Below are 24,853 nucleotides of genomic sequence, written 5' to 3' on the forward strand. Positions count from 1 at the left end.
TGTCTTAGTAAAATTGTTTTAATGATTTAGGTGGAAATGTCTCTAAGGGACAGTTTGAAACCATGACTATATGTCATTTGTAACTTTAGCCATCGGTTGAGCTTGCACACATGATACCTTCTAGGATTTCAATCAAATGGTAAAAGATATTGACACTTTTCATATAATTTAAAATTGCAGTGGTTGTGCCATGGGAATTAAAAAATGAAATATGAAGACCTGTAAAATACACAGTAAGCAGATAGTTTGGATTAACTAGGTACAGAAAATACAGTATTCTTTTTCATAAGAAAGTTGAATAGAGGAAACAGCATTTTCCATATTCTTATTTCTAAAAGACTTTCTAGTATGATAGCAAGTGAAAAGAGAGATTTTTCTACTGAAAGGGCTGTCCTAACTCTTCTGTTTAGCCACACTTGCATAGGTATTTTCAATTTCTTTGTCTTCTGGACATGTGTGGGTAAATTCTTCACGGGCATAGGCATTGTGGAGATAGCGCCAGACTCCTGAGAATTCTACTGGAATGTCAAAGTCACGGTATTTCTTTGCAGCAACCTAGGGTTTTGGGAAAAAAAAAAAAAGAGGAAAAGCAGTTGGTAGTGAGGGGCATCAGTAACATGCCAACTGTGTAAAAATATATCTCAAAGGTCCAGATCATTGAGGACATATTATCTACACAAAAAGTACAAAATAAACTTAAAGAATCTTGGATTTACTACTTTAATGTTCTTTTTCTACATATGTAAACAAAACGTCATGTTTGTAATTATTTTTATATTTATGCTATATTTAATTATAAATATATTTAGAAGAAGGAAGCACAGATAAAGAGCTTGTATCTCTTTACTGGACTAAGAGTTTGTTTAGGGTTCCAACAGTGTCTTACTCCTCAACAATTCTGTGCAATAGGTACCCTTGTTTTATAGACAAGACAGTAGGAAAACACCTTCTGATTTAGGAAGAAAGAAGCAAGAAGTGTTTATGTTTTCCAGTGGAGATCATTATGGATTTTTCCTCTGAGGAGGAAAGGAGACATACACTATGCATAACAATGATGAAAAATCAATAATATAAAAACCTCACACTGAATGGTCACTGTGCTTCCTGCTGGCGACTCCCCAGACCCTTCTCAATCATTCAGCCCACCCTGTAAAGACTTACTTTAATAATGTGCAGTTTGGGTAACAAACTACAGTCAGCCAGGGTCAGTTGATCGCCATCCAAGAACAATCTTCTGGAGACTGTGAGTTCCTCAGTACTGTCTGGATCAATTTCATCCAGAAGTGGGGTGTTCAAATAGTCATCCAGACGCTTAAATTCCTTAAGCAGAGATTTTTCAAAGGCTGAGGCAATGAAATAATAGGGTTACATATACATTTGTTGTCTTCATGACTGAATACATTCTCAATACACTTTTCACACATTTAGATATCTCTGTCTTTTCATATTGCTTACACTGACTCTTCAAAATCTATATATTTAACCAAAATGCTCAACTACACACTGATAAGACAGAGGCAGATGTTTAATCAAATGGCAAGTGGAAATATTTTTGGACTTTTCTTGAGGAAGTACATTGGGAGGAGAGTCAAAGAAAGAAAGGTGATGCATATTATCACTAAAGGAGAGTCAGAAAGTGGGAAAAGAGACTCATAGCTCTTCTGATTCAGAGAATAGTAAACCTGTTCAAGAGTGTTTGTGGGAAATGGTAGCTGCTATGGTTTAAGAAACCTTAAAGGTACACACAGCTGGGAGAGTTGGAGGGTTAAGAAATACAATCCTGTAGTTAGTTCACATCTGGCATGCCAATGTTCGAGTTGAGCTAAGTTGGTGATTACTATATTGAATATTAGGTTCTAAATCCAATAAAACTTCATTCAAGGGAATTTCGGAAGAGAGAAAAGAGAACAAGATGAAGAGTATTTCCCAATATATATTATATATTCAGGAAAACCCTATTTTAGTTGAGTCAGAATGTGATTGTGACAATGTGAGAAAAACAAAAAGATTTAAATAAAGATGTCTTACTCTTATTGGCCTCCTTTTGTGTATTCTTAATGTATGCAGAAAACTTGGCAAAGAGATTACAGCCCACATCAAAGGACTCCTTGTTCCTGGGACTCAAGTGAGGATACCTTAAAAAGAAATATCACTGCACATGACATTCACATATAACAAGGCATACACCAGGTGTCCTAGCTTGCACTCTACTGAGAATAGAAGTTTTGGAAAATCGTGCTGGAAACTGAAGGTCCTGAGAAACCTTTCATTGAAAATGTGTCTTTTTTCCAGTCTGAGAATACTTTAGTGGTTAAAATTCACTGGGAAACCAGCTATTTGGAATTTAAAGTTCCTTTATCTGTGAAAACAATGTTTCAAATGACTGTTGGGTCCCCATGGTGGTGGTTTAGTCACTAAGTCATGTCCAACTATTGTGACCCCATGGACTGTAGCCCACCAGGCTCCTCTGTCCATGGGATTTTTTCCAGGCAGGAATACTGGAGTGGATTTCCATTTCCTTCTCCAGGGGATCTTCCTGACCCAGGAATCGAACCCAGGTTTCCTGCATTTCAGGCAAATTCTTTACCGCCTGAGCTATGAGGGAAACCCCACATACTTGATCTTAAAAACCTGTTTGGCAGAAGATAAGTAGTACAAAAAACATGGATTCAAATAACAAAACACATAAAAGTGTAGAGGAGAGGGTGGGGAAAAGAAGCGAAGATGTCTTCCTCTTAGTAATACAAAGTTAACTTAGCATAATACAATAAAATAATGTAATTCACCACATTAACAAATGAACAAAAGCTGTATGATCATGAACAGATGCCTGAAAAGTGTCCAATCAATAAATCAATTCCTATTCAGAAAACCCTGCACTAGCAACTAGAAATGGTTGGGTCCAACATTTAACCATCTTCCTTGATTCCTCTTTGTCTCTATCCCTGCGTTTTATCCATTAGCAAGTCCAGCCAGCCTACCTTTCAAAATGTATCTATAATCTGTCCACAACTTGCCACATCCATTGCTTCCTGCCTGGTCCCAAGCCTATATTACTGCAACCATTTTTGATTACAGTAATTCCCCAACATACGAATCTTCAAGGTTCAAACTTTAAAAGATATGAGCTAGATCTGCAGGAGGATGACTTCATTGAACTCCTTGCTGTGCAACACAAGGAGCTCACTAATGAAGACCTGATGGAAGGCCAGAGAAAGGACAGAGAGGCCAGAGGAATAAGTAAGTGAAGAACGGGTGAGGTTTACAACACAGCAAATGGCAAGGGGATTTTCTTTTTTTTTTTTTTCTTTTTTTTTTAAGAGCAACTAGAATTCCCAGACTTTATTGGTGGGAATACAAAGTGATACACTCGGGAAACAGTTTGGCAGTTTCTTGCAAAGTTAAATATACATTACCATATGACCCAGCAATCCCATGCCTAGATATTTACCCAAGGGAAATAAAAACATGTTCACACAAAAACTTGGACACATGCTATATAATAGCCCCAAACTGGAAACAATCTTTTTTTTTTTTTTTCCACAAAGACTTTGAAAGAGAAAATGTGTTACTGTGTTAGTTATTAAATAAAAGCATTCCCTTAACTCTCTGGAAAGAGAACTACAAAGAAAAGCTGAAGTCACTTAAAAGATTTATTTCTCTTGCCCTAACTACTAGTGAATATGGATCAAGATGGACACCCAGTGGCCAAATTTAATTTCTTTTATCCCTGAAATTCTTCTCTATGTGATTTGCCATTTTCCAAAATCTCCACTGAGTATTACTTAAGTCTATGACTTGTTCACTGACAGTGAATTATATCTTACAAAGCCAGATTAAATTAGTAAATATTACTTCACACATAATTAATAGAAGATTTTTTTCCGTATCTTTGCTTTTCTTTATTTGAGGAGGCACTGTCAGCTTTTGAAACCCAGGACCTGAACCTAGAATGGTACATGAATGTTGCAGCAGGTGTTCAGAATGCAATCCACTGCTACTGTGTCATCTATGGCGAGATATAGAGTAACTACCCTGATATCACTGGACTGTTTCTTCAAGAGGGTGGGTGGAATTGAGTCCATCAAGGAGCCAGACACTGTGCCATCAATGCAGGCATGAGTGACATTGCAGCGCACCCTCTGTCTCTTACTGCTCTTGAGACCTTTCAGCTCTACTATCTCCCACCTTGTCTCCCTCCTCTAGTCAGTAACCCTTCTTGCCTGTTTACTGGATGCCAGCTCCTGGATGCCAGCTGTTGTACTGCAGTACTGCACTTTTCAAGGTGCTGTGCTGTAGATTAAAAATGTTTCCTTTGTTTTTTTGTGCTTGTTTACATTTTATGTATTATTTGTGTGATAAGTATTAAAAACCTATTACAATACAGTACTATATAGCTGATCGTGTCATTGGGGGTTGGTGCGTGCTCAGTGGTGTCTGACTCTGTGACCTGTGGACTGTAGCCTGCAAGGCTCCTCTGACCATGGGATTTTCTAGGTTATTGGGTACATAGCTCAGTTGGTAAAGAATCTGCCTGCATTGCAGGAGACCTGGGTTGGATTCCTGGGTGGGGAAGATCCTCTGGAGAAGGAAATGGCAACCCACTCCAGTATTCTCACCTGGAGAATCCCATAGACAGAGGAGCCTGGCAGGCTACAGTCCATGGGATTGCAAGAGTCGGACACGACTTAGCGACTAAACCACCACCACCAGGCTAACTTCACTGGACTCACAAACAAATTGGACTTATGAACATGCTCTCAGAATAGAACTTGTTTGTATGTAGGGAACTTCCTGTATCCTCCCTGTCCCATGCTTGTCCCTCACACTCTCAGAATATTCTGCACCTGCTGCCAGAGCCCAAGTCTTCACAGTGGTGTGATCTGATCCCACCTTACCTCTCTGCTTTCATCTCTTCCACTCTCTGCCCTATTCCCATTGACTGCCTTGCTTTTCTTCAAATAGGCCTGACAAGGTCCCAGCACAGGTCTTTTCACTTGATCTCCTTTTACATAAAGAGCTTTCCCTCGTATATGCACATGGCCTGCTTCCCTCTTCTTTCAGGTCTTTAAATCTGATATCTCCTCCTAAGTGAGGCCTTTCACTGGCCACCTTATCTGACGTTGCAACCTCTCCCTTGTCCCAAATACCCACTACTTCCCTCCCTTGCTTTACTTTTTCTTCATATTTATCATCATCTAAAATAGTTCATAGTTTGCTTTTTCTCTTGCTTATTTGCTGTCTTCCCTAACTAAAATGTAAGTTCTGCTAGGGCAGAGAGACTTTGCCCGTTTTATTCACTGATGTGTCCCAAGTGCCTAGAATAGTACCTGACACATAATAAATATTCAGTAAACATTTGTTAAATGATGACATGAGTCAATTAATTTCTTTAACTTGGTCAAATGTATCCATCAACAACTTTCAGAAAGTATTTTAAATGGTGAAATGTCACAACTATTCCCTTTAAAGTCAGTAAAGGATGAGGATAATCATGATAACTATGGCTCTTCAATATTGTGCTGAATGTACTAACTTGTGAGACAAGGAAAAATACCATTCTGGGGGTGACTACGTTTTGTACATAAAGTTTAGGCAACAAGACAGAAATGCCTATGATTGCTATTATAGTTGACATTTTCTGAGGTTTTAGCAAGTGGAGAAAAACAACAACATAAAGCAATCAGTATAATTATTGGAAGAGAAGTAATAATATAACTGTATGCCTATAAAATGCAAGACAAGATTGCCTTTTCTAGCCAAAATAATTGCTAGAATTAATGAGATATTTTGATAAGGTGGCTAAATACAAATCAAACATTAAAGAAATAGCCATAACAAAATGGATATTAGTAACATATTCCACTTACAAAAGTGACAGATATATAAAATATTTAGAAATAATTTAATATGAAAGGTATAGAACCAAAATAAAAACAGAAATCTACAAAATTTCACCAAATAACACTAGACACTTAAGACAACCTGAGTGTCCATCAGTGGATGAATGAATAAATGTGGTTTTATTCACACACACACACACACACACACACAATGGATATTAGCCATGAAAAAGGAGGAAATCCTGCCATTTGTGCCCACATGAATGGATCTTGTGAACATTATGGTAAGTCGGACAGAGAAAGACTAATACTATATGATATCACTTACATATGGAACCTTAAAAAGCCAAACTCATAAAAATAGAGAGTAGAATGGTGGTCACAAGAGACAGGATGGGGAATGGAAGAATTGGGAAGATGTTATTTAAAAGTAAAAACTTGCAACTAGTATATAAATAAGTTCAGGAAATTGAATCCACTGCCTAGAGATTATAGTCAATAATACTGTATTATAAATTTCAAAGTTGCTAATACAGTAGATCTTAACCATTATTACCACTAAAAATAAATGATAATTATGTGATGGAATAGAGGTATTAGCTAATACTAGGTTGGTAAACATACTGTAATATGTAAACGTATTTAATCAACATGTTGTATACCTTAAACTTACACAATGTTATATGACAACTATACTTCAGTACTTTTCAGACACATTTTTCAATGACTGTATGGTATTCCATTGTATGGAGGCATGAAAATTCATCGCTAATTCTGAAGTTTTGAAGTTTAACAAAAGATACAGAGAATAGCATACAAAAAAGAAATGCCCATGTACCCACCATCCATATTTACTAAAAGCCAACATTTTGCCTTTAAAAAAGACTTGAAGGAGCCTTCCGCTGGGCATGTGGGCCATGGGTCCTGAAGGATCTCTCAGAGACAGCTGAGATCTTCTGAAAAGACATCAGCGAGGACCCAAGCTATTATACATTGGGAACCAGAAGTTTACTCGAGATCACATGTTAGAAGAAATGCAAACTGATGTATCAGTGAGCTATCACTAAACCCATCTGGGTGACACAGATGTTAAAAGAATGATAATGCATAGTATTAAAGATACTTTGAAAAAGTGTATCCTTGTGGATAAAGCAGTAAAAAATTTTAAAAGATATATGCCATTTGAATTTTGTTCCTGTGAATCTATTCCACAGGAATAAAAACACCAGTACATAAGGACACATGAGAAAGGATGTTATTTATAGCAGTTTGTAGTGATAAAAAAACTGAAAGGAAAGGGAATGTCCATCAGTAGAGGAATCATTTGGCAACTTGCAGCACAATTATAGTAAGCATAAATCTACACTAGTGGAGTTGATGTATATTAAAAAATGCTTTCTGAAGCCAGATAAGCAAGACGCATAAATTATGCTTACTATTATTGTGTTTATATGAGCATAAGAAGGGTATAGAAACATACATCATAGATTATTTTTCATTAGTTACCTTTGGGATCATGAAAAGGTTGGGGAGCAGGTGGTTTGAGGGGATTCAGTAGTAGAGGAAGATGGATGAGGAGAAAATAACAAAATAAGACTCCATACTTAAAGGACAAACTTGGAACAAGTGCTTAAAATACAGGAAGCCATCACTAATGGATGAAAGAGACATAGTATAGGAACACAGAAAAGAATCTTAAATATTATCCCTAGTTTCTTAGGTAGGAAGAATTTTGTACTGATAGACCCTTTTATTTATAATGTATACATAAACATTAAGACTTTACTTTTTTAGAGCAGTTTTAAGCTTACAGCCAGACTTCTGACTGATGAAAACTGTGAGATAATAAATGAGTGATATTTTAAGACACTGAGTTTGTTGAACAACAATTTAAAATGAATACAGTAGTCTTATTATTTTCAGACACTATTCTGGGTGGGCAGAGACGTAGAGCTGTCATTCAAGTGTAGACATTGCAGTTATGGCCTCTAGCTAATTGAGAGATACCTGTTTCCTGGTTTTCTTGTGTTAGGTATGTTCTCCTTTCATGCCATCAGTGATATAATGAGCTAGTCTTCATCAGTCCTCATGGACTTTACACTGCTATTATCCCATACCCTCACTCCCAACCCTCCAATGGTTTCTTCTCTATTTCTAGACTACAGAGAATTTACTTTTTTTAATTTAAGTAAGTTATGCATTTTAAAAATAATTTTAAATGTTATATTGATGGTCTTTGTGTCTTTGAAGTCAAAGGGGGAAGTTTATGCATGATAGACATAATATTTCTCCCCTGCAGAACTAAGAGATCAGACTGAATTAAAGGCTATTTCAAAATTGTAGATCTTCTGAGGGCTATACAATAAAATAAATCTGATTTCTGCTAGTATAAGTGTCCCCAAACCTCATTATGGATTAGACAATGTGGCTAAAATTAAATTAAAATTTTAACACACTACTTGCATCTCATAAAGTTTTAATATATGTAAAAGTTTTCTAATCATATATGGGGTGATCAGGGTGAATCTTTGCAAACTTTTCTAGAAAGAACAAAATAGAGGTCTAAAAATAGGCCATTCAGGTATGACATAAGTCAAATCCCTTATGATTATACAGTGGAGATGATGAATAGATTCAAGGAATTGGATCTGATAGAGTGCCTATAGAACAATGGACAGAAGTTCGTAACTTTGTACAGGAGGCAGTGACCAAAACCATTGCAAAGAAAAAGAAATGCAAAAAGGTAAAGTGGTTGGGTGAGGAACACTTACAAATAGCTTGAAAAGAAGAGAGGCAAAAAACAAGGGAGAAAGGGAAACATATACCTAACTGAATGAAGAGTTCCAGACAATAGCAAGGAGAGATAACAAGGCCTTGTTAAATGAACAATGCAAATAGAGGAAAACAACAGAAAGGGAAAGACCAGAGATCTCTTCAAGAAAGTTAGAGATATCAAGGGAACATTTCGTGCAAATATGGGCATGATAAAGGACAGAAACTGTATGGACCTAACAGAAGCAGAAGAGATTAAGAAAAGGTGGGAAGAATACACAGAGGAACTATACAAAAAAGGTCTTAATGACCCAGATAACCACGATGGTGTGGTCACTCACCTAGAGCCAGACATCCTGGAATGTGAAGTCAAGTGGGCCTTAGGAAGCATTACTACAAACAAAGCTAGTGGAGGTGGTGGAATTCCAGTTGAGCTATTTCAAATCCTTAAAGATGATGCTGTTAAAGTGCTGCACTCAATATGCCAGCAAATTTGGAAAACTCAGCAGTGGCCACAGGACTGGCAAAGGTTAGTTTTCATTCCAATCCCAAAGAAGGGCAATGCCAAGGAATGCTCAAACTACCACATAATTGCACTCACCTCACATGCTAAAGTAATGGTCAAAATTCTCCAAGCCAGGCTTCAACACTACATGAGCCATGAACTTCCAGATGTTCAAGCTGGTTTTAGAAAAGGCACAGAACCAGAGATCAAATTGCCAACATCCGGTGTAGCATTGGAAAACCAGGAGAATTCCAGAAAAACATCTACTTCTGCTTCATTGACTACACTAAAGCCTTTGACTGTGTGAGTCACAACAAACTGTGTAAAATTCTTCAAGAGGTGGGAATACTAGACCACCTTACCTGCCGCCTGAGAAACCTGTATGTGAGTCAAGAAGCAACAGTTAGAACTGAACATGAAACAACTGACTGGCTTAAAACTGGGCAAAAAGTTTGACAAGTCTGTATATTTTCACCCTGCTCATTTAACTTATAGGCAGAGTACATCATATGAAATGCTGGGCTGGATGAATCACAAGCTGGAATAAAAATTGCCAGGAAAAATATAAACAACTCACTGGAAAAGACCCTGATTCTGGGAAAGACTTAAGGCAAAATTGGAGAAAAGGGTGGCAAAGGATGAGGTGGTTAAATAACATCACTGACTCAATGGACATAAATCTGAGCAAACTCTGGGAGACAGTGAAGGACAGGGGAGCCTGGCGTGTTGCAGTCCATCAGGTTGCAAAGTGTCAGACACGACTTAGCAACCGAATAACAACAACAAAACAAAAGTTTTCTAATCATATATGGAGTGATCGGGGGGATCTTTGCAAACTTTTCTAGAAAGAGCAAAACTGAAAAGGAAATGTCTAGAAAAATCCTCAACCTGCAATAAATAAGCCGATAAAATAGATCATCTCAAACAATAATATCCTGTAAAAATGCTGTACCTTGGAGGAGCCAGTGTCTGCTCTAGAAACTCCTCAATTTTAATGAAGTCTGTTTTCAACTCCTTGTTATATACCAGGAAGGGCGGATTGGTGCCTGGGGCTAAGTCCTTCAGCTCTTCGGGCTTTCTATGATTATTGAAAATAAGCAGAGTTAGGCTTCTAGATAAAGTACATATTATGCAAACACCAAGATTGTATCGGTGTCTACTGATTTTAACCCCCAGAATAAAACATGTCCTGATTTCTCTTACCTGGTCATGTCAACAGTAGTCACATTGAATTTAACTCCTTTAAGCCAGAGGATCATAAAAAGGCGTTGACTAAAGGGACAATTTCCAATACTCTCCCCATCACTTCCAGCCTATTAAGATAAAGAAAGGCTTCCTTCATTCATTCGCTCAACAAATATTTACTGAATGCTTACTGTGAAATGAGCAAGTTGTTAGAGACAAAGTTGGAAGTCCTTAATCTCAAGGATTCTACAATCTGTGGGCAGAGAGTGCTAATGAAGCAAATAATTTTATTGTATATAAAATATGTGATGAGTTTATAATAATGATAAATTTTATACATTACCAATATTTATATAACCATTTCAGATATTCCAAAATTTTGTTACTCTAAATACTTCAGTAACAAATGTTTCCAAGCATACAACTTGTTCCATTTCTAAGATTATATATTTAGAATTCATCTTTAAAATCAGAATGCTGACTAAACATTAACTGCATTTTCCATTTTGATAATCCTGCCAAATTTCTTTCTTGAAATATGTGTTCCATATTTTCATTGGATATTTGATTTCCTTATTCTGTGAACTGTTTGCTCATGACAATTTTATATTTTTTATTAAGATTATGACTTTTTCCTTATTAGTTTGGAAAAATTATTTGTCTACTAAAGACACTAACTCTTTTTGATACATTACACGTAATTTTTTGAAGTCTCATGTAAAATTAAAATTTTAAATAAAATCTTACACTGTTTTGCTTTGTAAAATCTGTTTTTTTCTGATATGTGTATACAGCTGTTATATACATCAGAATTGCAAAGAAAAAATATTTTCTTATTTTGTTTTACTATAAACATGTCCTCTTGTGTTTTTTTCTACTACCTTTAGGGTTTTCTTTTTACATTTGTTTCATCTATTAATATTTAGAATTTATTTTCACATAAATAGTGTGTTGGGACTCCAGCTTTATTATTGTTATTATTTTACAAATAGATACATGCACCTGTATGTTCATTGCAGCCTTATTTATGATTGCCAAGATATGGAGTCAACTTAAATGTACATTGACAGATGAATGGATTAAGAAGATATGGTGTGTATATACAATGGAATACTACTCAACCATAAAAAGAAGGAAACAACACCATTTGCAGCAACAAGAATGAACCTAGAGATTATCATCCTAAGTGAAGTAAGCCAGACAAAGATAAATATAGATATCACTCATATGTGGAAACTAAAATATGACACAAATGAACTTATCTGTAAAACAGAAAAAGGCTTACAGATGTAGAGAAGGGACTGTGGTTGCCAAGGAGGGTGTCGAGGGAGGGATGGAGTGGGAGTTTGGGATTAGCAGATGCAAATTACTATTAGATGAAGTCATTAAGGTCGAACCCTTATGATGGGATTAATGGCCATATAAGAAGGGATCAGAGAGCTCCCTCCCCTGGATTGCTCTTTCTTCACTTTCCCCTACAACCATGCATACAAGTTTGAAGCAAAGAAGGCACTTATCTATCATAAAACAGGAACAGCGTTTTCACCTGAAACTGACCATTCTGCAACCTTGATCTTGGACATAATTCTTATATTTTGGTAAGTTTTCTTTTTCTTGGCAGTGACTGCAACAGAGGAAATAGCATTCATTGTTGCTCTTTGTGGCGTCTGAGAGTGAAGAGATATGGGAAGAGACAACCAGTCTTGGCAGTCTGAACTTCTTTTGTAACAGAAGTCAGACTAAAGATCCAATCATAAATGGGGTTAGTGAATGGAATCTTGATTACCGGTGGGAGGCAGGAAGAACAATAAAGTCTGATAATAGTTACAGCAGGAAGGGCGGGTTGCTTTTGGTAAAAGGAAAGGCAGAACACTGAGGTGTGGGGGAAATGCAGTACAATTTTACAGGAAAACTGAAACTTTTTCTGTTGTTTATAATAATGCTGATTTAAAGTGCCATTACACAAAATGTATGAATATACAATAGAGAAAAAGACAGTCTCCTTTCAATAAGTGGTGCTGTGAAAACTGGACAGCTACGTGTAAAATAATGAAATTAAAATATTCTCTAAAACCATAAACAAAAATAAACTAAAAATGGATTAAAGACCTAAATGTAAGACCAGATACTATAAATCTCTTAGAGGAAAACTTAAGCAAAACACTTTATGACATAAATAGGAGCAAGATCTTTTTGGATCCACCTCCTAGAGTAATGAAAATAAAAGCAAAAATAAACAAATGGGATATAATTAAATATAAAAACTTTTGCACAGCAGAGGAAACCATAAACCAGAGAAAAATACAACCCATAGAATGGGAGGAAATACTTGCAAATGAAGCAACTGACAAGGGATTAATTTCCAAAATATACAAATAGCCCAAACAGCTCAGTATAAAAAAACCAAACAGCCCAATCAAAAAGTGGGCATAAGATCTAAATAGACATTTGTCCAAAGAAAATATACAGGTGGCTTATAATCACATGAAAAGATGTTCAACATCTCTCATTATTAGAGAAATGCAAATCAAAACTACAACAAGGTATTATCTCACACTGGCCAGAAAGGCCATAACCAATCTACAGACAATAAATGCTGGAGAGGATATGAAGAAAAGGGAACCCTCCTATATTCCCTGGTGGCTCAGACGGTAAAGTGTCTGCCTGCAATGCGGGAGACCCAGGTTAGATTCCTGGGTCGGGAAGATCCCCTGGAGAAGGAAATGGCAATCCACTCCAGCACTCTTGCCTGGAAAATCCCATGGACGGAGGAGCCTGATAGGCTACAGTCCATGGGGTTGCAAAGAGTCAGACACGACTGAGCGACTTCACTTTCCTATATTGTTGGTGGGAATGTAAGTTTGTGCATTTACTATGGAGAACAGTATGGAAGTTCCTGAAAAAACTGAAAATAGAACTACCATATGACCCAGCAATCCCAGACCTTAGCATATATTCAGAGAAGACTATAATCTGAAAAGGTACATGCACTTCAATGTTCATTACAGCATTGTTTACAATAGCCAATACATGGAACCAACCTAATTGTGCATTGACAGATGAATGGATAAAGAAGATGTGGTATATATACACAAAGGAATATTACTCAGCCATAAAAAGGAATGAAATAATGCCATTTGCAGCAACACGAATGGACCTAGAGATTGTCATACTGAGTGAAGTAAGCCAAATATCATATGATATTACTTATATGTGGAATCTAAATATGATGGAAATTAACTTATTTACCAAACAGAAACAGACTTAGACTTAGAAAATAAACTTATGGTTACCAAGGGGGAAGGTGGGAGGAGGGATAAATTGGGAAATTGGGATGGACACTGACACACTGCTATATTTCAAATGGATAACCCAAACTTTAAATGATACAATCAAACAGTTCGACCTAATTGATATCTATAGGACATTTCACTCCAAAACAATGAATTTCAGCTTTTTCTCAAGTGCACATGGAACATTCTCCAGTATAGATCACATCCTGGGCTATAAATCTATCCTTGGTAAATTCAAAAACATTGAAATCATTTCAAGAATCTTTTCTGATTGCAATGGTAAGATTAGATGTCAACTACAGGGAAAAAACTATTCAAAATACAAACATATGGAGGCTAAACAACAAATTTCTGAATAACCAACAAATCACAGAAGAAATAAAAAAGGAAATCAAAATATGCATAGAGACAAATGTAAGTGAAAACATGACAACCCCAAACCTATGGGATTCAGTAAAAGCAGTGCTAAGGGGATGGTCAAACTTACCTCAAGAAAGAAGAAAAAAATAAAATAAATAACCTAACTTTACACCTAAAGCAACTAGGAAAAGAAGATATGAGAACCCCAGGGTTAGTAGAAGGAAAGAAATCATAAAAATTAGGACAAAAATAAGTAAAAAAGAAACAAAGAGACTATAACAAAAATCAACAAAACTAAAAGCTGGTTTTTCAAGAAGATAAATAACATAGACAAACCATTAGCCAGACTCATCAGGAAAAAAAGGCAGAAGAATCAAATCAACAAAAATGAAAATGCAGAAATTACAGCAGACAACATAGAAATACAAAGGATCATAAGAGACTACTATCAACAACTATATGACAATAAGATGGACAACTTGGAAGAAATGGACGAATTCTTAGAAAAGTATAACCTTCCAAAACTGAACCAGGAAGAAATAGAAAATCGTAACAGACCCATCATAAGCACAGAAATTGAAACTGTAATCAAAAAATTCCAGCAAACAAAAGCCCAGGTCCAGACGGCTTCACAGCTGAATTCTACCAAAAATTTAGAGAAAAGCTAACACCTATCCTATTCAAACTCTTCCAGAAAATTGCAGAGGAAGGCAAACTTCCAAAATCATTCTATGAGGCCACCTTCACCCGGATACCAAAACCAGACAAAGATGACACCAAAAAAGAAAAAACTACAGACCAATATCACTGATGAACATAGATGCAAAAATCCTCAACAAAATTCTAGCAAACAGAATCCAACAACACATTAAAAGATCATACATCATGACCACGTGGGCTTTATCCAGGGATGCAAGGATTCTTCAATATTCACAAATCAATTAATGTAATACACCACATTAACAAATTGAAAAATAAAAACCATATGATTTTCTCAATAGATGCAGGGAAAGCCTTTGACAAGATTCAACACCCATTTAAGATAAACCTTCTCAGAAAACACACATAGAAGGAATATACCTCAACACAATAAAAGCCATATATGACAAACCCACAGCAAACATTATCCTCAATGGTGAAAAATTGAAAGCATTTCCCCTAAAGTCAGGAACAAGACAAGGGTGCCCACTCTCACCACTACTATTCAACATAGTTTTGGAAGTTTTAGCAACAGCAATCAACGAAGAAAAAAGAAATAAAAGGAATCCAGATTGGAAAAGAAGAAGTAAAACTCTCACTGTTTGCAAATGACATGATCCTCTACATAGAAAACCCTAAGATACCACCAGAAAATTATTAGAGCTAATCAATGAATATAGTAAAGTTGAAGGATATAAAATTAATACACAGAAATCCCTTGCATCCTATACACTAACAATGAGAAAACAGAAATTAAAGAAACAATCCCACTCACCATTGTGACAAAAAGAATGAAATATTTAGGAATAAACCTACCTAAAGAAACAAAAGACCCATATATAGAACACTATAAAACGCTGATGAAAGAAATCAAAGAGAACACAAATAGATAGAGAAATATACCATGTTCATGGATTGGAAGAATCAATATGGTGAAAATGAGTATACTACCCAAAGCAATCTATAGATTCAATGCAATCCCTATCAAGCTGCCAACGGTATTTCTTACAGAACTAGAACAATTAATCTCACAATTTGTATGGAAATACAAAAAACCTCAAATAGCCAAAGCAATCTTGGGAAAGAAGAATGGAACCGGAGGAATCAACCTGCCTGACTTCAGACTATACAACAAGGCTACAGTCATCGAGACAGTATGGTACTGGCACAAAGACAGAAATATAGATCACTGGAACAAAATAGAAAGCCCAGAGATAAATCCATGCACCTATGGACACCTTATCTTTGACAAAGGAGGCAAGAATATACAATGGAGAAAAGAGAATCTCTTTAACAAGTGGTGCTGGGAAAACTGGTCAACCACTTGTAAAAGAATGAAACTAGAACACTTTCTAACACCATACACAAAAATAAACTCAAAATGGGTTAAAGATCTAAACATAAGACCAGAAACTATAAAACTCCTAGAGGAAAACATAAGCAAAACACTCTCCGACATAAACCACAGCAGGATCCTCTATGACCCACCTCCCAGAGTAATGGAAATAAAGCAACAATAAACAAATGGGACCTAGTTCAACTTAAAACCTTTTGCACAACAAAGGAAACTATAAGCAAGGTGAAAAGACAGCCTTCAGAATGGGAGAAAATAATAGCAAACGAAGCAACTGACAAAGAATTAATCTCAAAAATATACAAACAGCTCCTGCAGCTCAATTCCAGAAAAATAAATGACCCAATCAGAAAATGGGCCAAAGAACTAAACAGACATTTCTCCAAAGAAAACATACAGATGGCTAACAAACACGTGAAAGATGCTCAGCATCACTCATTATCAGAGAAATGCAAATCAAAACCAAAACGAGGTACCATCTCACACCAGTCAGAATGTCTGCTTTCAAAAAGTCTACAAACAATAAATGCTGGAGAAGGTGTGGAGAAAAGGGCTCCCTCTTACACTGTTGGTGGGAATGTAAACTAGTACAGCCTCTATGGAGAACAGTGTGGAGATTCCTTAAAAAACTGGAAATAGAACTGCCATATGACCCAGCAATCCCACTGCTGGGCATACACACCGAGGAAACCAGAATTGAAAGGACATGTGTATCCCAATGTTCATCGCAGCACTGTATACAATAGCTAGGACATAGAAGCAACCTAGATGTCCATCAGCAGACAAATGGATAAGAAAGCCATGGTACATAAACACAATGGAATATTACTCAGCTGTTAAAAAGCATTTGAATTAGTTCTAATGAGGTGGATGAAACTGGAGCCTATTACACAGAGTAAGGTATGTCAGAAAGAATAACACCAATACAGTATATTAATGCATATATACAGAATTTAGAAAGATGGTAATGGTGACCCTATATGCTAGACAGCAAAAGAGACATAGATATAAAGAACAGACTTTTGGACTCTGAGGGAGATGGCGAGGGCTTCCCTTGTAGCTCAGTTGGTAAAGAATCCACCTATAATGCAGGAAACCCGGGTTTGATTCCTGGGTTGGAAAGATCACCTGGAGAAGGAAATGGCTACCCACTCCAGTATTCCTGCCTGGAGAATCCCATGAACTGTAGCCTGCCAGGCTCCTCTGTCCATGGGGTCATAAGAGTTGGACACAACTTAGCGACTAAATCACCACCAGGTGAAGGCCAGGGTGGGATGATTTGAGAGAATAGCATTGAATCATGTATATACTATATGTAAAATAGATGACCAGTCCCAGTTCGATGAAACAGGGCACTCAAAACCAATGCACTGGTACAACCCTGAGGGATAAGATGCAGAGGGAGGTGGGAGGGGAGTTTGGCACAGGGGGACACATGTACACCCATGGCTGATTCATGTCAATGTATGTCAAAAACCACCACAATATTGTAAAGTAATTAGCCTCCAATTATAATAAATAAATTAATTTCAAAATTAAAATGGATAACCAGTAAGGACCTACTGTATAGCACAGGAAACACTGGTCAAAATTATATAAGCAACCTAAATGGGAAAAGAATCTGAAAAAAATGAATATGTGTATATGTATAACTGATTCACTTTGCTGTATACCTGAAACTAAATCAACTCTACTCCAATATAAAATAAAAATTAAATAAAAAATAAAGTGCCATTACACAAAATGTTGGGCTTTCCAGGTGGCACTAGTGGTAAAGAACCCACTTGTCAATGCAAGAGACACAAGAGACCCAGGTTAGATCCCTGCATCCAGAAGATCCACTGGAGGAGGGCATGTCAACTCACTTGAGTATTCTTGCCTGGAGAATCCTATGGATAGAGGAGCCTGGCGGGCTGAAGTCCATGGGGTCACAAAGAGTTGGGCATGACTAAGTGAGTGAGCACATACACACACAAATTGTGAAGCCTGATTGATAAATTACCTACTTCCAGCTGGCAAAGACAGGATGTGGTCATTCACCAGAACATTTTCTCTTTGTGTTTGTGATCTAAGTTTCTAAGTGTAAAAAATAACAACAACTGCAACATCTGACATTTATTGTTTACTATGTTAAAAACTATGGTGTCTTACGTATTTATTTGATTTAATCCTTACAGTGAAGATGGTTCTGTGAGGGAGGTTCTATCATTACTCCATACAGATACGGAAAGAGGCTCAGAGAAGCTGACTTGCTCAAGTACTCTCACCTAGACAAGAGTTGAACACATATACTCTTCTCATGTAGCAAATCCATTACTATCTACTGCAGAACCCACACTCCTTAAACCCTGCTTTCTCCAAATTAATATTTTTATTGGATTTGTTATTAATCAGAAAAGGCAGAGGAACCAGAGATCAAATTGCAAACATCCTTTGAATCATAGAAAAAGCAAGAAAATCCCAGAAAAAAACATCTACTTCTGCTTCATTGACTATGCTAAAGCCTTTGACTGTGTGGATGACAAGAAACTGTGGAAAATTCTTAGAGATGGAAATACCAAACCACCTTACCTGCTTCCTGAGAAACCTGTATGCAGGTCAAGAAGAACTGGACATGGAACAATGGACTGGTTCAAAATTGGGAAAGGAGTATGCCAAGGTTGTATATTGTCACCCTGCTTATTTATCTTCTATGCAGAGTATATCATGTGAAATGCCAGGCTGGATGAATCACAAGCTGGAATCAATGTTTCTGGGAGAATTATCAATAACCTCAGATAAGAAATGACACCACCCTTTTGGCAGAAAGCGAAGAGGAACTAAAGAGCATCTTGATGAAGGTAAAAGAAGAGAGGGGAAAAGCTTGCTTAAAACTCAACAGTCCAAAAACTAAGATCATGGCATCCAGTCCAATCATTTCATGGCAAATAGATGGGGAAACAATGGAAACAGTGAAAGATTTTATTTTCTTGGGCTCCAAAATCACTGCAGACACTGACTGCAGCCATGAAATTAAAATGCTTCTTCCTTGAAGAAAAGCTATGACAAACCTAGGCAGCATATTAAAAAGCAGAGACATTACTTTGCTGACAAATGTTTGTAGAGTCAAATCTGTGGTTTTTCCTGTAGTCATGTATGGATGTGAGAGTTGGACCCTAAAGAAGGCTGAGTACCGAAGAATTGATGCTTTCAAGCTGTGGTGTTGGAGAAGACTCTTGACAGTCGCTTGGACAGTAAGGAGATTGAACCAGTCAAACCTAAAGGAAATCAACCCTGAATTTTCACTGGAAGGACTAATGCTGAAGCTGAAGCTCCAAAACTTTGGCCACCTGATGCCAAGAGCTGACTCATTAGGAAAGACTCTGGTGCTGGTAAAGGTTGAAGGCATGAGGTAAAAGGGATGACAGAGGATGAAATGGTTGGATGGCATTACCGAGTCAATGGACATGAGTTTGAGCAAACTCCAGGAGATGGTGAAGGACAGGGAAGCTTGGCGTGCTGCAGTCTATGGGGGTTGCAAAGAGTCAGACATGACTGAGCAACTGAACAACAACAACAACAACAAAAAAGTCTTTATGATTGTCTTTATAATAGTTCTAATTTGAAAACAGTCTGGTTAGAGAATAGTATCATTTTCTATCTCAAATTTATCAATAAAGACAAAAATATTTTATTCAGGATTTTGGCCCAAATGTTAAAGTCTATAATGTTATGGGCTTCCCTCGTGGCTCAGATGGTAAAGAATCTGCCTGCAATGCAGGAGACCTCGGTTCAGTTCCTGGGTTGGGAAGATCCTCTGGAGAAGGGATAGGCTACCCACTTCAGTAGTCTTGGGCTTTGCTGGTGGTTCAGATGGTAAAGAATCTGCCTGCAATGCGGGATACCTGGGTTTGATCTCTGGGTTGGAAAGATCTCCTGGAGAAAGGCATGGTAACCCATTCCAGTATTCTTGCCTGGACAATCTCTATGAACAGAAGAGCCTGGAGGGCTATAGTCCATGGGGTTGCAAAGAGTCAGACATGACTGAGTGACTAAGCACAGCACACATGTTATCTACAAATCTGTGAAAACTTAATTTTAGACTGGTAGCTGCTGCTGCTGCTACTAAGTTGCTTCAGTCGTGTCCAACTCTGTGTGACCCCATGGACAGCAGTCCAACAGGCTCCTCTATTCATGGGATTCTCTAGGCAAGAATACTGGAGTGGGTTGCCATTTCCTTCTCCATTAGACCAGTAGAGTAGAGAACACAAAAACTCCATTTATCAGTGAACAGCAAACAAATAAGACAACCTCTGCATCTAGAAAAAATAAAATGTGTTCTTTTAGAAAATCCTTTCTTAGTTCCCAGATATAAATCTTGCCCAAGTCATTCAGAGCTGAAAGGCAATGTTTTCACTAGCTACATGGAACACAGGGGTGTGTGTGATATGAATTCTTAATTGTGATAGGAAAAAACTTACTTTCTTTTAGGGATCCCATCAATGCTATTGGGAAATTGTGGTAGGTTTCCTAGAGGTAGCTGGGAAAATTGCAGTTATTTAATCCTGGGAAAGACACCACAGTATAAATGAGATACAGTTGCTTTTTAAGCTTTGTCATTAACATTTTCACTTCTCTCAATCCCTATTCTCCCTCATAGTATCTTCTACAGAATTTCTAGAGATCTTTGGAATCAATCTTGCATGTGTGCATGCTAAGTCACTCAGTCATGTCCAACTCTGCGACCCTATGGACTGTAGCCTGCTGGGCTCCTCTGTCCATGGGATTTTCCAGGCCAGAATACTGGAGTGGGTTGCCATTCCCTTCTCCAGGGGATCTTCCCGACCCAGGGATTGAACCCACCTCTCTAATGTCTCCTGCATTACAGGCAGATTCTTTACCACTGGCACCACTTGTAAAGCAAAGCAAAACAAAAACCCAGACCAGATGATAGTCAAGGTTCTTTCAGAAAATCTGTGACTTGTGTCAACATCATTAGATAAGCTTACATCTAGAGGATTTCATCTAATGAAATTCTGAGAAATTTTACTAAAAAGTGTGCCCAAGTGAAAATAATTAAGATTATGCACAGCTATTTTAATTTCCCAGGTGGTACAGTGGTAAAGAATCTGCCTGCAAATGCATGAGATGCAAGAGACGTGGCTTTGATCTCTGGGTCTGGAAGATCCCCTAGAGAAGGAAATGGCAACCCACTCCAGTAGGCTACAGTCCATGGGGTTGCAAAGAGTTGGACATGACTTAGCCACTGAATATGCACACACAAAACAGCTATTTAAAAGGACTGGAATTTTAACCCAGCCATTTATTAGCTATGTAACCTTAGGCAAAACCACCTAGCTACTCTTTTATTTAGTTTCTGTACCCATAAAATAGAGTTAATAATAAACCACTTAGCACAGGCCCTGACATATAGTAAGTACTCAGTAAGTTATCAGTTTTTAACCTGAAAGTTATTGTTTAATTTAACATTTGCTCCTCCAACGTGTGACTTCCTAACTTCTACTGTCTAGATAACCATGCAAATCATAGGAAGTCTATGAAGATAAACACACAGATCAGTGCCAGCAATGGGTTAGAGGAATTTTGTTGGATTGAATAAATAAGTTTAGACAAAAGACACTAGTTACCCTATGAAGAGACTTATTACCTCTGGTTTGAAATTGGTAGGTATAAAAAGCCAGTTAGGAAGTTAAGGCTTATTTAGATTTGCTGGAATCTAGAGGTAGGAGATGGAGAAGGAAATGGCAATCCATTCCAGTACTCTAGGCTCTAGCCTGGGAAATCCCATGGACAGAGGAGACTGGCGGGCTATATTCCATGGGGTTGCAAAGAGTTGGACACAACTGAGTGACTAAACAGCAATAACAAGAGGTAGGAGAAGTGGCTCTTAGGCCCCACAGTCCAGCAAACACTTAGTTGCATTCTTTTTCTGTGTAGGAATTCAAGAGTCTCTCTCTCCCCCATAATTTTGAAAAGGCAGATTAACTATGTACTTGGTGTATATATGTTAAAAAAAAAAGTGAAAGTAGAAGTGTTAGTCTCTCAGTCGTGTCTGACTCTTTGTGACGCCATGGACTATAGCCCACCAGGCTCCTCTGTCCGTGGAATTCTCCAAGCAAGAAGAATGGAGTGGGTTGCCATTCCCTCCTCCAAGGTATCTTCCTGACCCAGGGATCTAATGTGCATCTCTTATGTCTCCTGCATTGCAGACAGATTCTTTACTGTCTGAGTCACCAGGGTATAAAAGTATTACTTTGGCTAACAGGTGTTTAATCTAATATTTGGTAAGCACGCCTTACTTGTGTCTTTGTAGGCCATCAAGAGGAGATGTAGTTTTAGAGGCAAATTACTTAACCTTTGTTTCCTTAGCTTACTTATCTAGAAATCATGAGAACGATATTACTACCAATACTACGTATAATACTACTTTACTTTTATTAACCTATCCTCCTAAACTAAAGGATATAATATATGTAAAGTGTTTAGAAAAGGGTCAAGCATAATATGAATTTGTTATTATTATCATCATCCTGAATACTTCCAATAGTAAATGAAAATATATAGAAAATAGTTAATATAGGCAAAGATTTAGGAAACTATGTAGTTTCTACTTGGAATAACGCATACAAATTGTTTCTTTTTCTTGATGAGCTAATTTAGAAACACATGTTCCTTTCTCCTGCTTTAGGGGTTTTCCAAAGGGCTTTTCTTAAAAGTTAAGATGTTTAAAAAAAACCAAGGCAAAATGCCTGCTGCTCACATAACAGGCACACAAACACTCCTGGCTTTTCCCTCCTATGGTGTTCATGTGACACTGCTGTGATGTTCATCCATTGTAAGAGAATTTTAGAAAACTCTATTTGGATCATGGGTGGGAATGAGGCTATTGGGCCATTTTTGGCCCTCTCCTCACATTCAGGCCTTTGAAAATCTATCCAATAAAACATAGATTGTGAGACCTGGAAAGAATTAAGGATCATTTTGTCAGGATACTTCATTGTATAGATAGAGAAACAAAGAGGTCCACGGTTACAAAGGAAGCCACTGAGAATACAATTTAGTTGTTCTGACTACTAACCAGTCTAGTTGTCTTTCCACCATATCTTCTTGCTTTTTTCAGATGGGATGTTTTTCTATTGCTATCTAAGAGCAGCCAAACACCCAAGCATTTTTCAAGGACTCAGAGTAGGTACATAATCGCAAATTTATTTCCTATCTCTAGCTGAAATGTTGACTTTTTAAAAAGGAGCTGAGGTCCAGTGTCAAGAAAAAATACATTCTGTATGCTGTCATTAGAGCTAGAAACTTACCTTCACAAAAAGCTCAATTTCAGGGTCTGCTTCACTGCTGGGCCTTGGGCCTGCCATCTGTCTGTTTTTAGTGGCAGTTGTCAGCCCTCTGCCTTCTGCACAGTCCACAGTACTCACAGATTGGTTTCTTCCAATTTTATCCAAAGGCTTAAATGCAGGTTGTGCTTTAAGAGGGAAATCCAGCTTCTAATAGTCAGAACTGGGCTAGTCTCTCTTCAAGAGGAGGGGTGCAGAAAATTCTAGATGGTTGAGAGCGGCTCTTGAATTTGTTTTCCTTCTTCCTCTTGACCTAACATTTGAATCAAGGAGGAGCCAACTGGGTGTGTATAAACTGGCTGGCTAGAAGGGTGGGAGTGTTTCCAGAGACGCTTCAGTGCTATGAGTCAGCATAGAGAAACACATACACACAAATACACAAGCATTTTCAATATATCAAGCAGACCAGATGTTCTCTAGAGCTTCCCTTTGAATCCTGGGCTTCATGCCCAGAAAATGGCCCCTTATGCTGTTCTGTAACCTGACAGCAGCAAAAAGCTCTTCCAGGAAAAGGTCCAGAAATCATTCAGGTTTTAACATTGAAAAGGATGTTTATCTAATGACACTGCCTTTGGTTTGAAAAGAAGTATACTTCATCAAAAGTCTCCAACCTCAATTCTACTGCTGACACAGCCAGATTTCCCCTCTGGGGTGCAAATTTCACTTCTCTTCTATAATCGGGGAATGTTCAACGGAAGGGTTGAGTCTGGGGGCGTCTTTTGCATGTTTCTCTGTTTCTGGGAATAGTGGACTCATTCTCTGTTTCTGGGAATGGTGGACTAGAAGGGATCACTTCCTGGTTTTAGTATCTGTATGAGGAACCACAAGCAGCTCTGTATCTCTGCTTGTCAACTTTGGAAACAGCAGTAAAATATCCTAACTGATCACTCATTCTCTGCAGTGTTTCTGGCAGCTGTGTTTTCTGCCTGTCAGGATGAGGTGGGGTGGGGTGGACTCAGGCCCTGGGTGAATACACCCTTCTGATGGGAAGAGTCTCTTTCTACTTGGAGCCAAAGTGAACATGGATCCACAAGCTGGGCACCATAGCGACCCTCTCTACAACACCACATGTCCCCCATGCTCATATGGGCTGTACATGCACCTGCTGTTGCCCACATGTAAATAATTTGCAGGACAATTTACAGGCTTTGGGCAAAATCTGGTCTCTGCCACGCCTGCAGGGTTTAAACAAGGAGTGGCCGCTGGTTATAAATTTGAATGTCCTTTAGGATGGGGGACCTGATGATTTCCCAAGTGATCAACAGGGTGAGAGGGAACTTCTGCTAGACATCTGCTGAGCTGACCTCGTGGGTGAGCATAGGACTGGCTGTTTGGCAGGACGCCGTGGAGGCTTTGGTCAAATTTTTCCTCTGTTCATTCACACTGTCACTCGGAAGACAATCAGTGAATACTTCCTCTGTGCCAGGATGCTGATCCACTCTGAGATGAGCAGCACAGGAGGACAGTAAGTTTGAGAGGACAACAGAAATTCAACT

At 37.9% G+C, this 24,853-nt stretch overlaps 1 protein-coding gene across 1 annotated transcript; it reads right to left on the reverse strand.

The window, feature by feature from the left end:
* Positions 1 to 23,643, reverse strand: CLIC2 (chloride intracellular channel 2). The gene is made up of 6 exons (XM_027534555.1): positions 23,322 to 23,643; positions 10,324 to 10,433; positions 10,073 to 10,198; positions 2,029 to 2,135; positions 1,162 to 1,343; positions 1 to 555 (listed from the first exon to the last, which is right to left on the reverse strand). The coding sequence occupies exons 1-6, from the start codon at positions 23,376 to 23,378 to the stop codon at positions 394 to 396; spliced, it is 744 nt and encodes a 247-aa protein (XP_027390356.1). The 5' UTR covers positions 23,379 to 23,643; the 3' UTR covers positions 1 to 393.
* Positions 23,644 to 24,853: the final 1,210 nt, after the last annotated feature.

Source organism: Bos indicus x Bos taurus, chromosome X, assembly GCF_003369695.1.
Source record: "Bos indicus x Bos taurus breed Angus x Brahman F1 hybrid chromosome X, Bos_hybrid_MaternalHap_v2.0, whole genome shotgun sequence".
In the NCBI taxonomy this organism is placed as follows: domain Eukaryota; kingdom Metazoa; phylum Chordata; class Mammalia; order Artiodactyla; family Bovidae; genus Bos; species Bos indicus x Bos taurus.